The 15,818-nt window shown below is 43.8% G+C and overlaps 1 protein-coding gene across 2 annotated transcripts in view; it reads right to left on the bottom strand.

Annotated features, from left to right (window-relative positions):
* C5 (complement C5) overlaps positions 1-15,818 on the bottom strand; it is a 478,994-nt gene that overhangs the window by 190,603 nt on the left and 272,573 nt on the right. For both annotated transcript variants that reach the window (XM_069609527.1, XM_069609526.1), the window contains exon 23: positions 9,611-9,700. In XM_069609527.1, coding sequence (XP_069465628.1) covers positions 9,611-9,700 — 90 coding nt within the window. The remainder of the gene's footprint in view (positions 1-9,610; positions 9,701-15,818) is intronic.

Here is a 15,818-nt window from a genome sequence, read left to right as displayed (position 1 = left end):
CAAACTGCCGTTCCAAATCTTCCTGTCCTGTCCTGTCAACATTGTGTAACTTCTGTTTCACCTCTCTCCTTTTGAACCTTTCAATCTTGCAAGGCTCTATTTGTTTTGTGTGCGCCCTGAGACCTACGGGTGTGTGGCACGTTACAAAAATTGAACTAAATAAATAAATAAATGAGACACTCTGGGTAGGGCCAGAGCAAAGAATACATTCAAATTAAATAAAAACATATGCTTTTAGGATGTTCTGACAGCGCCCACAGTGGTGAGTGCAGTTAAGGGCTGCAGCTACATTTGAGTGGGGACTGGGGGCTAATGCAATGGTGGGTATATTTAGGGATGTTACCCACCCTTGAGGGTCCCCCTCTTCCCAGCCAGAGATCAGGGGAGACCTTAGTCACACTTGGGGGTGGCATGTGAGACCTGTGAACCTACTTCCTCTGCTTTGCACGCTTATATAGTGTTTATTTGTGCACCTGATTGGGGTGAAGACAAGCACCTACATTTCACACATCTAAGTAAGTGAAGTGCAGCAAACAGATGTGCACATCAAAACGGAAGGTAAAGGCGTTCAACTGAGCAATGACTAACACACATGGGCTTAATTTAGTATCTCTTGACAAATGCCAACAAGAGGAGGGACCTTAAAGCAGGTGAAAGATGCCTTCTGCAGCGCAACCTTACACGTAGCTGTGTAGCAGTGTTCTGAATAAGCTGTATTCTGTAAACATCTGCCCTGTGGAAACCAAGATGAAATGCACTGCATTTATTCAGGCGCTATGCAAAGTATCCCTACATTGGAACGCCAAGTAGACTCAGTAATTAACATCACAATCTGCAAAAAATAGTGTACGTGGATTGTGCTCTGTAACCCATCCCCAAGCGCGCTACTCTGGGCATAGCTGCGGCCACTGCTTCCCTACCCGCAGTGCGTGACGTGCAGTCATCCTTTTATGGAATACTTCTGGGGGCGTAGCCTGTGGTTTTTGGTCAGTGGCAAGCGGGCAGGCAGAGGACTGGTGGTGGGCGACCGTTAGGCCTGCACTGACCAGTGGCATGAAATAATCCTTTGTCAGCTGGTATCTGGGAATGAGGAGTAGGGGGCAGTAGATCCACCTGTCAACCCCCTCACAGAAGAAGTTATATCCGGTGCGAAGGCCCAATCGTTCTCCAGAAGCCCTGGCACCAACCCGAACCACTGGAACGGTTAGCCCCCACTCACCAGGGAACTCAGGAAGAGGGTAGAAAGCTGTGTTGGGCAACTCTGCGGTCGTCTTCTGTGTGGGTTAGTAGACTGGTAGACAGGTACACATTTCTTAAACTGAGATACAATACCATCAACTGGCTTAGGGAAAACGAGCACTAACCCCCAGCTCCCATCCTGCACTAGTCCTTATTCTGACTCTCTTACTGATCTGTCTGTATGGTATGACCACTCACCGGATCATTATCCCAGTCACCCAGGATCACTGTAAATATGTCATCATTGTTTGTTAGACTTTATCCACTTATACATTTGCTCTCTTGTAATTTACTGCAATGTGCCAGTATGTCTACTGTGCTTACCAATCCCAAAATTGCTCTGTATTAGAGAGCGGTGCCTATTGCTGTTTTATGTTTACCTGTAGCTTAATCATCCTTAAGCTGAAAGTAATCTTGTAAACTTCGCTATACCCTGGGTCTGGCGCTCATTATAAATAAATAAATAAACCTATCCACTACCTCCTCGCACAGCAGTGGCCAATGCCAACCACCAGATTGGATGCTGGAATATTAGTCACCTTGTAACCCAGGAAGGGGTAGAAACATACTTGGACTGGCCTTTGGTCAAAGTAGGCCACATTAATTTTGTGTCCAAATTGGGCCAGTTTCAGTCACTTCACTGTGCTGCTGCTAGTTGTGACCAGTTTTACCAGAAATATTATTTCAAATGTGCTACACAAAAACCTCCTCTTTTGGTAATAATCAAACACTCTGTCATAAAAGGAACGAATTTCCGTTTGCGATTGTAAGCCATACATTCATTGGTGTCTGGGCCATATTAATGTCCAAGTGCGACCTGGGGTATAAAGCTTACTGGTAACATTCCTTCCAGGTTCCAGCAAGCATTGTTCCCGTAAGCAGTGCTTCTCATTTCAATCACTTTCTCCATGGGCTCTTGGAACATTCCTTCCAGATTCCAACAAGCAGTGTTTCTCATTTCAGTCACTTTCTCCATGGGCTCTTGGAACATTCCTTCCAGGTTCTTGCAAGCAGTGTTTCTCATTTTAATCACTTTCTCCACAGGCTCTTGGAACATTCCTTCCACATTCCCGCAAGCAGGATTTCTCATTTCAATCACTTTCTCCATGGGCTCTTGGAACATTCCTTCCAGGTTCCCGCAAGCAGTGTTTCTCATTTCATTCACTTTCTGCCCTGGCTCTTGGAACATTCCTTCCAGCAAGCAGTGTTGCTCATTTCAATAATTTTCTCCATGGCTCTTGGAAGATTCCTTCCAGGTTCCCACAGGCAGTGTTTCTCATTTCAATCACTTTCTCCATGGGCTCTTGGAACATTCCTTCCAGGTTCCAGCAAGCAGTGTTTCTCATTTCAATCACTTTCTCTATGGGCTCTTGGAACATTCCTTCCAGGTTCCCGCAAGCAGTGTTTCTCATTTTAATCACATTCTCCATGGACTCTTGGAACATTCCTTCCAGGTTCCAGCAAGCAATGTTTCTCATTTCAGTCACTTTCTCCATGGGCTCTTGGAACATTCCTTCCAGGTTCCAGCAAGCAGTGTTTCTCATTTCAATCACTTTCTCCATGGGCTCTTGGAACATTCCTTCCAGGTTCCTGCAAGCAGTGTTTCTCATTTTAATCACATTCTCCATGGACTCTTGGAATATTCCTTCCAGGTTCCAGCAAGCAATGTTTCTCATTTCAGTCACTTTCTCCATGGGCTCTTGGAACATTCCTTCCAGGTTCCAGCAAGCAATGTTTCTCATTTCAGTCACTTTCTCCATGGACTCTTGGAACATTCCTTCCAGGTTCCAGCAAGCAATGTTTCTCATTCCAGTCACTTTAACCATGGGCTCTTGTAACATTCCTTCCAGGCTCTAGCAAGCAGTGTTTCTCATTTCAATCACTTTCTACACGGGCTCTTTGAACATTCCTTCCAGGTTCTTGCAAGCAGTGTTTCTCATATCAATCACTTTCTCCATGGGCTCTTGGAACATTCCTTCCAGTTTCTTACATGCAGTGCTTCTCATTTCAATCACTTTCTCCATGGGCTCTTGCAACATTCCTTCCACCTTCCGGCAAGCAGTGTTTCTCATTTCAATCACTTTCTCTATGGGCTCTTGTAACATTCCTGCCAGGATCCCGCAAGCTGTGTTTTTTTATTTCAATCACTTTATCCATGGGCTCTTTGAACATTCCTTCCAGGTTCTCGCAAGCAGTGTTTCTCATTTCAATCACGTTGTTCATGGGCTCTCTGAACATTCCTTCCAGGTCCCAGCAAGCAGTGTTTCTCATTTCAATCACATTTTCCATGGGGTCCTTGAACATTCCTTCCAGGTCCCCGCAAGTAGTGTTTCTTATTTCAATCACGTTATCCATGGGCTATTGGAACATTCCTTCCAGGTTCTCGCACGCAGTGTTTCTCATTTCAATGGCGTTGTCCATGGGTTCTTGGAACATTCCTTCAAGGTCCACGCAAGCAGTGTTTCTCATTTCAATCACTTTTTCCATGGGCTCTTTGAACATTTCTTCCAGATTCTCCCAAGCAGTGTTTCACATTTCAATCACGTTGTCCATGGGCTCTTGGAACATTCCTTCCGGGTCCCAGCAAGCAGTGTTGGACATTTCAATCACTTTCCCCATGAGCTCTTGAAACATTCCTTCCAGGTTCCAGCAAGCAGTGTTTTTCATTTCAATCACTTTTTTCATGGGCTCTTGGAACATTCCTTCCAGGTTCCAGCAAGCAATGTTTCTCATTTCAGTCACTTTCTCCATGGGCTCTTGGAACATTCCTTCCAGGTTCCAGCAAGCAGTGTTTCTCATTTCAATCACTTTCTCCATGGGCTCTTGGAACATTCCTTCCAGGTTCCTGCAAGCAGTGTTTCTCATTTTAATCACATTCTCCATGGACTCTTGGAATATTCCTTCCAGGTTCCAGCAAGCAATGTTTCTCATTTCAGTCACTTTCTCCATGGGCTCTTGGAACATTCCTTCCAGGTTCCAGCAAGCAATGTTTCTCATTTCAGTCACTTTCTCCATGGACTCTTGGAACATTCCTTCCAGGTTCCAGCAAGCAATGTTTCTCATTTCAGTCACTTTAACCATGGGCTCTTGTAACATTCCTTCCAGGCTCTAGCAAGCAGTGTTTCTCATTTCAATCACTTTCTACACGGGCTCTTTGAACATTCCTTCCAGGTTCTTGCAAGCAGTGTTTCTCATATCAATCACTTTCTCCATGGGCTCTTGGAACATTCCTTCCAGTTTCTTACATGCAGTGTTTCTCATTTCAATCACTTTCTCCATGGGCTCTTGCAACATTCCTTCCACCTTCCGGCAAGCAGTGTTTCTCATTTCAATCACTTTCTCCATGGGCTCTTGCAACATTCCTTCCACCTTCCGGCAAGCAGTGTTTCTCATTTCAATCACTTTCTCTATGGGCTCTTGTAACATTCCTGCCAGGATCCCGCAAGCTGTGTTTTTTTATTTCAATCACTTTATCCATGGGCTCTTTGAACATTCCTTCCAGGTTCTCGCAAGCAGTGTTTCTCATTTCAATCACGTTGTTCATGGGCTCTCTGAACATTCCTTCCAGGTCCCAGCAAGCAGTGTTTCTCATTTCAATCACATTTTCCATGGGGTCCTTGAACATTCCTTCCAGGTCCCCGCAAGTAGTGTTTCTTATTTCAATCACGTTATCCATGGGCTATTGGAACATTCCTTCCGGGTGCCTGCAAGTAGTGTTTCTCATTTCAATCACTTTCTCCATGGGCTCTTTGAATATTCCTTCCAGGTTCTCCCAAGCAGTGTTTCACATTTCAATCACGTTGTCCATGGGTTCTTGGAACATTCCTTCAAGGTCCACGCAAGCAGTGTTTCTCATTTCAATCACTTTTTCCATGGGCTCTTTGAACATTTCTTCCAGATTCTCCCAAGCAGTGTTTCACATTTCAATCACGTTGTCCATGGGCTCTTGGAACATTCCTTCCGGGTCCCAGCAAGCAGTGTTGGACATTTCAATCACTTTCTCCATGAGCTCTTGAAACATTCCTTCCAGGTTCCAGCAAGCAGTGTTTTTCATTTCAATCACTTTTTTCATGGACTCTTGGAACATTCCTTCCAGGTTCCAGCAAGCAATGTTTCTCATTTCAGTCACTTTAACCATGGGCTCTTGTAACATTCCTTCCAGGCTCTAGCAAGCAGTGTTTCTCATTTCAATCACTTTCTACACGGGCTCTTTGAACATTCCTTCCAGGTTCTTGCAAGCAGTGTTTCTCATATCAATCACTTTCTCCATGGGCTCTTGGAACATTCCTTCCAGTTTCTTACATGCAGTGTTTCTCATTTCAATCACTTTCTCCATGGGCTCTTGCAACATTCCTTCCACCTTCCGGCAAGCAGTGTTTCTCATTTCAATCACTTTCTCCATGGGCTCTTGCAACATTCCTTCCACCTTCCGACAAGCAGTGTTTCTCATTTCAATCACTTTCTCTATGGGCTCTTGTAACATTCCTGCCAGGATCCCGCAAGCTGTGTTTTTTTATTTCAATCACTTTATCCATGGGCTCTTTGAACATTCCTTCCAGGTTCTCGCAAGCAGTGTTTCTCATTTCAATCACGTTGTTCATGGGCTCTCTGAACATTCCTTCCAGGTCCCAGCAAGCAGTGTTTCTCATTTCAATCACATTTTCCATGGGGTCCTTGAACATTCCTTCCAGGTCCCCGCAAGTAGTGTTTCTTATTTCAATCACGTTATCCATGGGCTATTGGAACATTCCTTCCGGGTGCCTGCAAGTAGTGTTTCTCATTTCAATCACTTTCTCCATGGGCTCTTTGAATATTCCTTCCAGGTTCTCCCAAGCAGTGTTTGACATTTCAATCACGTTGTCCATGGGTTCTTGGAACATTCCTTCAAGGTCCACGCAAGCAGTGTTTCTCATTTCAATCACTTTTTCCATGGGCTCTTTGAACATTTCTTCCAGATTCTCCCAAGCAGTGTTTCACATTTCAATCACGTTGTCCATGGGCTCTTGGAACATTCCTTCCGGGTCCCAGCAAGCAGTGTTGGACATTTCAATCACTTTCTCCATGAGCTCTTGAAACATTCCTTCCAGGTTCCAGCAAGCAGTGTTTTTCATTTCAATCACTTTTTTCATGGGCTCTTGGAACATTCCTTCCAGGTTCCAGCAAACAGTGTTTTTCATTTCAATCACTTTTTTCATGGGCTCTTGGAACATTCCTTCCAGGTTCCCGGAAGCAGTGTTTCTCATTTCAATAACTATAATCCTTCAGATGGGTTGTTTCCTTCATGGAGAGCAAATAAAAAATGCAATCAAAGAAAAATTGGAGAGCACCATTTATTCAGATTTCAGTTCATAAACGCACGGTTTGACTTTCACAATGAGATAGTCCTTTAAAATTAACATTCTGTAATACATAACAGCACTTATAACAAACACGGTGCGCCTACATCTTAAATTTGTACATTGATTCCAGTGAGTGAACAGACTTAGTAGGACCTCGCTAAAATGGCCACCGGCATCATAACGACATATAGGCATTCTTCACAGAAGCCTGTTGCCATGGATACACACACGCTGAATCTCAAAATGACTGCAGAGCCCGACCGCACTGCCAGAGAGAGCATCGGCACATGCCCGTGTTGACCAGCACAGATCAACTATGTTGTATTGTATAACAATTTATAAAGCATGAAACTAAGGCCCTGAGGCATCTGGGCACTGCTATACACAAAACCACCAATCAGATTGAAGAGAGAATCCTTGGCACAGAACCTAGACAAAGAGAAATGTTTTTTAAGGCCTTACGAAAAGAGAGGTGATCAGACAGCTTGCGAAGGTGAGAGGGCAGGGCGCTACGTAACTTTGGGGCCAGATGGGAGAAGAGCGCTGCCCGCCCCCCTCGCAGGCCTTACGAACTCTAGGAACCGTAAACAGGATCTGAGATTATGAACGAAGGTCTCTTGAAGGGAAATATCGGCAAAGTTTCTGTTCAAGAAAAAGGGGACCCATATGCTGAACTGCTCGATGAACGATACAAATAATCTTAAATTGAATGCGCTGCTTGACAGGAAGCCAGTGTAACTGATGAAGCAGGGGCGGAGAATGAGAAAATCTAGATGCATTGAGTGCAAGACAAGCTGTAGAATTCACCTGTAAACAATGCAGTAAGAACTCTGGTTGTCCTAAATAAATCCCATTACAATAATGAAGTCAACCCATAATGGAAGCTGTGACCCCTCTGGAGCAAAGACGTAAAGAGATAAAAGGCAACACTTTTCTTAAAACTTTGAGGTTCTGAAAACCAGTGCCTCTCTCAATCCTGACGACTAAAGTTTAACGCCAAGGCTCTTAGCTGATACGCCAGCCGCGGGACGATGGCCCAATTCATCAGGCCAAAGATCTGAAGTCTGAAGGTTAGTCTCAGGTAAGCGCTAAGATAAGCCATCTGAGTAAGCAGACCCGGTTCAAGAAGAGGGGGCAGGTCTAGTGAACTGCACACTCTATGGCATACATATCGAGCATTTCGTAATAGAGCGAACTTGCTGACTATCCCAGAGACACGCAGAGACCTTTGATATAGACGAACTCACCTTTGTCTCGCCTATTCCCAAACATGAGTTAGACGGCGGGGCTCAGCATTTAGTATTGTTCATCTAACATCTTACGAAATGCTTCAGAAGTAGAGAACACAAAAGTAACACCGCGGCACAGACAGACACAATGCAGCCCGTTCGTGCTCACGTTGGATGGCACATTACAGAAGCGCTGAACACCGGCTTCCGGGCACATACGGAGCATTATAGGGGGCACGTTGTATGGCTTGTTCACCAGTAATGTGGGGATCCATCTATGATAGAGTAAAACAATAATGTTACAAAAGCCAACATAAGGCTTTTCACCACCCAGAACCGTTATGTAATTAGATATTTAGCATGTGAATAGTAACTTGCCAGCGCAATATGTGTATTACACGCCCAACACTCACTAATGCACGGTGGGCGAAGTGTACAGGATGGATGAGGCACATGCCCCTAGCGCCCAGTACACTTGCAAGATATTAGGTACCCGTTATTGAGAGATATCCTGATATTGATGGGGACTAGGCTCCACTCCTTGCCTCCCCCTATAAGGCAAGGCAATGGATACTCATCCCAGTCCTAATACAGGATAACATCAAGAACCTATATTTGAGTAGCTTCTTTGTTCTTTTACTAGGTTTGAACAGTAAAGTTGGATGGAAAAACCACACACATAACTTGGTGGTCTTGGAAATGTGAAACCAGAAATGAGCTCACCATTGTAAGCACGGGAGAATCGTCTCATAACCGGTGAGTGTGAATATACCAATTCCCTTTAGACATAACATTATAGCACTTTGTACTTGAAAGACACTCTCAGATCCGTGTTGACTTTATGAAAAGACGTGTAACGAGAGCGCACGATTGTGTCTCTCTTATGTCCCTACAGATAGCGGGCTGAACACAGCAAGCATATGATAAGCTTTGGTATGTTTTTCTGGCAACAGAAGGCGCAAAAAGGTGGTTCGGAAGCTATCCCAGACTTTCCGTCCTGAAGAAGGTGGCCAAATCAGAGAAGTGCTACCGAAACCCGGTCGACTGATAAGTGCGGATGTGTATAATGATAATAACACACCCCCTCAGAAACTGAAGATTCACATTGATTCTAAGTGAAGATCTCTCTTCACTAAAGTCTGTTTGCGTGCCAGTTGGACACTTTCACATGAGTCTGTGAAAGAAGTCCCTAACCTGAAACAACAGTCTAATTCTTTCACTGATTGAAAGCTGTTTATACGAGTAGACTGGACAGTAATGAATATAATTGCATGAAAGTGCCAGTCCAGTCGTACTACTTCTGTAGAGTTTTTATTGTGATCGTATTTTAGATACATACACGAAATTGACCACGCAGCAAGATAGGGTAAGATTTCTCCCTCTATCCCTAACCTAGATAGGCGGCTCACCCACATTTAGGGACAGCAAGAGTCTTTTTGAGGGACAGATACCACCGTAACAGGTGACAAACATTGCTCAATATACTCTCTTTTTTCGTGTTTTCACATATTTGTTTGGTCGCCAGAGAGGACAATATAAGATTTGACCAATATGCCTTTTGTGTTGAGGTGTCTGTCAAGCAATCCATACGTCCATCCAGTAGACTTGTTATAAACATGCATGCCCGCTGATATCAATCTAAGTTTGTGGATTTGTTCACCTTGTGTTTTATTTTGAAGTAGACATATATTTTTTGTAGATTGCTTCTGGACTATGGTTTTTCCTTTCATAACACAAGCTTCTTTAGAAGAAAATAAAACAGGACGTGAGTGTGAAGTGGTAGTGAATTTCACTTGGTATTACCTTTAATAGTCAGCGTCCTGTCCATCTTTGTCTTTGGAACCACATTGGGAGGCACCATGTATCGAATCTCTTGGCGTCTCTTCGTTATACCTGAAATTGAATGAATCAACATTATGTGACAATCCAGGGAAACAAATAATAAATGACACAGAATAAATGAACATGATTAAGGTAGTTAAGCCGTGAACAGTGTCTTGCCTGGAACCTGCTCTGCAAGTGCCATGCATTTGTCCTCTTACGATAAAAGAAAACAGATTGCACTTTGGCCTTTACGGAGGAGAACCCTTCCATGTGACTTAAGGAGGATTACTTTTTTAAATGAGGGGGGTGGTGTGAGGAGGTATTACCTGAGGCTTGTGTTCAAGCCCTTTAACTGCCCCGAGCTAACTAAGCTTCGGATCCCTTTGGATGTCCTTGGACCAACTATTGGTAACATGGTGGAGCAGCCATGGCGCATCTCTCTGGAGGGCAATGGAGTCACAGAAATACAGTATAAAACAGTATTGTTCTGAATAAAGGGCTGTCCACTCAGGGTTAGTTACTTGTCTTATCTGTTACCAATCAGAAAGTGAAATGTAACCTTCTGGCATGCTTCAGATAAATATACTACTTTGAAAGATGTCTTCGTAGAGAAAACTGTGTTTTTCAGGAAATTAGTGTGTCTTCAGTCGACCCTGGACTTTTAGCTCAATCATTCATCAGTGTCAGATTTTGGTGTTTGACAATGTTAAAGATAGGCCAATGCGTTGCCAAGGGCCAATGCTTTTCTCTGGGAAACAAAGCTTCTTCAACGTGTATTGCTACTCAGCAGTTTACCAACCTCAGGTAAACAGCCTACTGACACCAATTCCTTCCAATGGGCCAATGCGATCCTTTGTGGGTATGTCCAAGAGAAACCTCAGCTGGCAGAGAAGTTCCATCTACTCCCGATTCACAGTTTAGATGTTTCCATCACTGCCTCAGTCTCTGGGTACTGGAAGGCAACATCTGGTTTTTCCTGATGACTCACGATGATCTCCAGCAATGGGCAGCAACTTCTCCTGCTGAGCTCAGCTGAGGACCATGCAAGGACATGGCCAATATTGAAATTAAATGTTTGAACATTTTCTTTTCTGTTGGCTGGGGAGGGCTTCGACCAAATCTTCAATCAAATGTTTACAGAGGATGCGCGTGTGCCTTCTATGCCTTGCATGCAGGGCCAGGGCATAGATACATGCCTGATATATACTGCCTCAAGTAAAGTGCCCTTCTGGAGACTCCTCCCTTGCCATGGGGCCAACGATACCGTTTATTGGGCCATTCTGGCCTTCCTTGTTGCGCCCATGCTACTTTCAGATTAGACAGATGCCATGTATTGCCTTTCTCTTGAATCCGCCCAGGGTTCCATGTGATTATCAGGCAGCGCAAACTAGCATCTCTCTGCCCCCTGTTGGGGCAGTCCTAAAACCAGACCTGCATGGAAGAGACTCCTTTGTTTCCAATGTTTCTGCACACACCACAGTATATTTCACTGGAGCACACCCATGTGAATGGATGCTCCACTGTGCCAAATTGGAAGTGCACGGGGGAATTCCATGGCCATAAAATGTGCTGTATGTTAATTGCCTTAGGGGGCATGCCAGTGTCTACTATGGTAATCTGTATATCCATTGATGCCTTGTGAAACTATGTGCACAATAAGTTCCATGTCGTGTCCCGATGCATGCCACTCCGACATGGAAAAGGAGAAGGGAACACCTAGTCCCTTCTCTGGATCCATGGTGGCCATCTTTTTTTTATTTATTATTTTAAGTTGAGGAACGTCTGCTTCTTTTCTCCAATTAAAAGAAAAAACAATTAGTATCCGGTTCATCGTGCCGGATACTAATAACAATATGGCCCTTGCATGGGGGGCATTACTGGGCCTGGTAATGCCCTGGGCTAAAGGTAAAGTCCTCACTTCGCTAGGGCTTCTACCTGGCCCGGGGCATTACCTTGCCTGGTAATCCTCCCCGCAACACCCCCCACTCGTGTAATATTACTTAATTGTTCTCTCTGCCTTCCAGTCATGGGTACTGTGAATGGTGTTTTGTAAGATTTTATTACAGACAACATGTTAGCCTACAACAGTTATGAATTGGTATTAGTTCCTATATCTTTGCACAAGATCTAAATACTCCGGCTCGACATGGTAGTGTCGGCGGGATGAACCCAATGTCGACGGGCTTCTGTGGGTTTAGCATTACCGAGTATGCAAATGTTTTTTTTAAATCAAACCCTATCTACAAGTCAAACCCTTCCCCACTAGGTGGCATAGTCAATCATTTCCTAGGTGATTCTGAAAGAGATCAGGTGTCTGCCTTGTACATTGATGGCAGTGTTGGGCGACACCAGGAAGGAAGCTATCTGTGAATCTCCAGCATGATGGGGACCCGAGAGCGACTGCTTAGATCTCAAGGAATAAGGCAGCTGAGGCTCACAGCAAAGGGATGCTGTGTGAAGCTGACAGATAAGCAGGATAAGCCTGCTTTTATGGAGGCCTAATCACACACGTTTTTATTTAAGCACTGTTAAATAATCGGTGTACATTTTGCCTACTTAGATATAACTCAGTGTTAGCAACCGAAAAAGGATGAAGGGTTCAAACCTCACTGAGCTATCATTAAAGACTGCATATACACACAAAGCATAGACCTTATTCCTTGAGTGGTTAAAAAGAGTGGACTCCTAAGTTTAAGATGTTTATGCTCTCTGGATTGTCTGGATGTGGGACATCGATGTAGGAGGTACTAATGGCTGAGTAATGTGATCCTGGCAATTGATTTATGTAGGTGTTTGGTGATCTGGGGATAGTTTCAAAGCGAAAGAGAGGGGATTACGGCCTGTGGGATCCCTCACCGAGGTCCTGTATGAAGGTGCCTGCCATAAAGTTATGGTACATTTTTTTCTCAATGATGTTTGTTTCGGAAATAACCAAGTTTCCATAATAACAGAGACACATACAAAAATACTTCAAAAACAATTCAACAATATTATAAACCGGATGAAAAATATTAAAACAAATCCTTTGCACAAACAGGAAACCAGTAATAAAAAAAGAGACCAAGAAACAAATATCTAAGAATTCATTAAAAGCTTCCTTTTGTGTAAAGCTCACCTTAAATATGATAAAAGTTCCCAACCACTCTAGGAGAGTCAGCCGCAGCAGAAAAAAAAGTCCCTGTCCTTATCTCAGAATATGCGGAACAAAACAGCAAAAAATTAGCAATGCCCTCCAAAGGCGCATTACACAGTAAGCAAGATTGACTGTCAGTGGCACGCTCCCAGACAGCCATAACGGCTCTAAGTGGAAAGCAATTAAAACATGCCCTGGTCATCAAAATGCTCTGAGATGGGTTCTCTGCCCATAATAAATATTTTTGAATAGCAGAAGCGGGTATAATCACATGCCTCCTGTTGAATGGTTTCAATAACTCCTGAGACTCCCTTTTCTCCAGCCTGTAGGACATAGATCACACCATAGTGGATGATATGATATCTAATGAGCTGAAAGATGAAGCAGCATTGATTAACACCAGCTTAAGCTTCATAATAAATGCTAGCCAGGGATCCCTGACATTAGGGTCCTTTAGACCTTTACAACTAAGAACTTCATTAGGTTGTGCGTCATGCCAGCCTTAACATTGATCCATAAACGGAGTCTGCGAAATAAAGAGCACATTTCCAACTTCAGAAGAGATCAGCATTGGTTAAAAAATAGTGACAGGATACTCCTCAAAATAGTATCCCTCGCCTTCAAATGCCTGAACAACGCCGCACCCCCTATCTCTCTGCTAGACTGACCAGAAAAACCTCCATCATCATACTAGATCATCTAACCATCTCTGCCTTGATATTCCAAGATTTAGACTCGCCAAAGCTGGTGGAGGCAGCTTCCCTGTTAAAGCGGCTCTCTCCTGGAACTCTCTCCCTACGGCCCTCAGAGTGGAACAGCCATATGCTAGATTCAGATGCAATCTACTGAATTTGCTCCGTTCCAAGGACATCTAGATATCGCTCCACACTTAGGACACCCAGACCCTACCTTAGGATACTCTGCGCGATTCCTTATGTATGATACCACTAATTCCATGTCTGCACTGTACCTGTGCCACCTACCTGCATTATGCATCCCTACTGTATGTACTATAATTGTTTCATGCCTGTACTTACCTATCATGTTGTAACTAAGCTTAAATATTCTTGTATCTGCTGAGCCCAGCTACATGAGGGTTTGGTGTGCATTATCAAATAAATAAACAAACAAACAAACAAACAAACAAAGGCCGTCCTGACAAGCTATCACTAACAAATACATGACCCAGCTCTAGATGTACTCCATAATTAGAGCCAGAGCGGCCAAGACCCATCACTTGTTTAAAACTACTATTTGAAGCGCGTTTACATTCTTGTATCCCCACAACTCCATCCCATACCTTGCTACCGATACCACTTAACTGTTATAAACTTTTAAAACCATATCTACAGTTTTAGCCTAAACATTGCCAAAGATCTAAATAACCCGCATAGATTGCCTAAACGTCATAGTTTGTTTTTTTACTTGTGTTTCCGGGGGAACATTCGACTAATAGCTAATCCCCAATTCTTTTACTGTGCATAGATGAAAATGTAGGTGGACCCATCCCTTTGTGGCAGACCATGACTGCTGATTTCTGGGCATTTACCCTGAGGTCCAGCTCATCCATGAACATGGTCTAGTCAAGGATGAGTTTCTGTAACACTTGCAATCAAAACAGTATCATCCATGCATGCCGGCAGTGTCAGCACTCCATTTACCATCCTTGGTACATCCAGGGTAGAATTCAGCAGGCAGTCATAGAGGCCATTTATATACAAACTAAATAGTAGGGGCTCAAGGACACAACTCGGGTGTAATCCTATCTCCACTGGAAAACAATCCATAGAGCGCCCATTTTTGCCGCTCTATATACAGGCTTAGGTCGACTGATTCAGCCTGATTAAAAGAAGAATTATCCCCACTGGACATTTGAAGAACCTGAGGACCTGCCACAGCTTGACCCGGTTGACTTTATCAAAGGAGGTGATCAGATCCATGAAAGCCAGATGAATCTGATCCTCTTTGATTTACAAAAATGGGCCACTCAAGTATACATTTTTGGATTGCTCCGAGGTGCTCAAACCTGATGTAAATCCTAACTGGATGAGGGACAAAATGTTGTCCTGAGCCATTCATGTTCTCAACCTGGCCCAAACAGCACATCCAAACATTTTAAAAAGGTAATCCAGAAGAGAAATTGCTCTATATGAACCTGGCATGTCCCTCTGATCTTTCTGATCTTTCTTAAAGATATTTTGGATTATGGCAAGAGACCATGAGGAAGGTATCACACCCCCAGAGCTAGTTGCACTGAAACCTATGGTTTAAATGGGTTATGTGAAGGCATCACGAAGTAAGACACAGACAAAAGACTTACAGTTCAAACAAAAGACATTTATTAAAATAAATGTCAGAATGGTTGAAGGCCTAACTTGCCCAATGCTAAGGTGGGATTTCCCTACCTGAACGAAACTAAGGAAAGTCTGAGTCAAAGAGTTCAACTTAAAAGTCTGTCTGTGTCCAAAACCTATCCTTGCCCTCACAACTTCAGCTAAACAATGTGTAGGGATATCTGAGATCCATCCAGCTCACAGCTTTCTTTCATCTCCCCCTTCCACAAGCACACGAAAGTTCCATGAAAAAGTCTGACGATTACCTATTCCCAGTTCAAGATGTCACCATTCAAAATCACTCCTTGGGGTCCCCTTCCCCAATTTTCAAGTAACACAGTTCAACACAAAAGGGGTCTTGAGACTCCGTTCTCAAGACAACAAGTGTGGTTCATCTGTAGTGGTTTCATTGGGCTGTTTCACAATGTCATTATTGTCACCATTCAGGGCTAGGTGCAGTTGTTTGACTGCACGGTCCACCCTTCACAGGTCACGCAACCAGGATCCCGGGACTCCTCAGCCCAGCTTCACTTTGTATGCCTTTTGCCTCTGCCACCACGTGTCATACACCTCTTGCCAATTTGTGGCCTTGCCACACTGCAATCACTCATCAAAGTTCACTGTGTGACTCCCTTTAGCATTTGATGTACTTAACTTCAGAGTTTAAGTTAAATCGTGGTGCAACATACATTTAATATTGATTACCTTCAGTTCCCAGGTG

The sequence above is a fragment of the Ambystoma mexicanum genome, chromosome 8 (genome assembly GCF_040938575.1).
Source record: "Ambystoma mexicanum isolate Mex_15411 chromosome 8, UKY_AmexF1_1, whole genome shotgun sequence".
NCBI classification, from domain to species: Eukaryota; Metazoa; Chordata; class Amphibia; order Caudata; family Ambystomatidae; genus Ambystoma; species Ambystoma mexicanum.
Note: the sequence above shows the minus strand (reverse complement) of the source record. Positions and strands in the feature narration are given on the sequence as shown.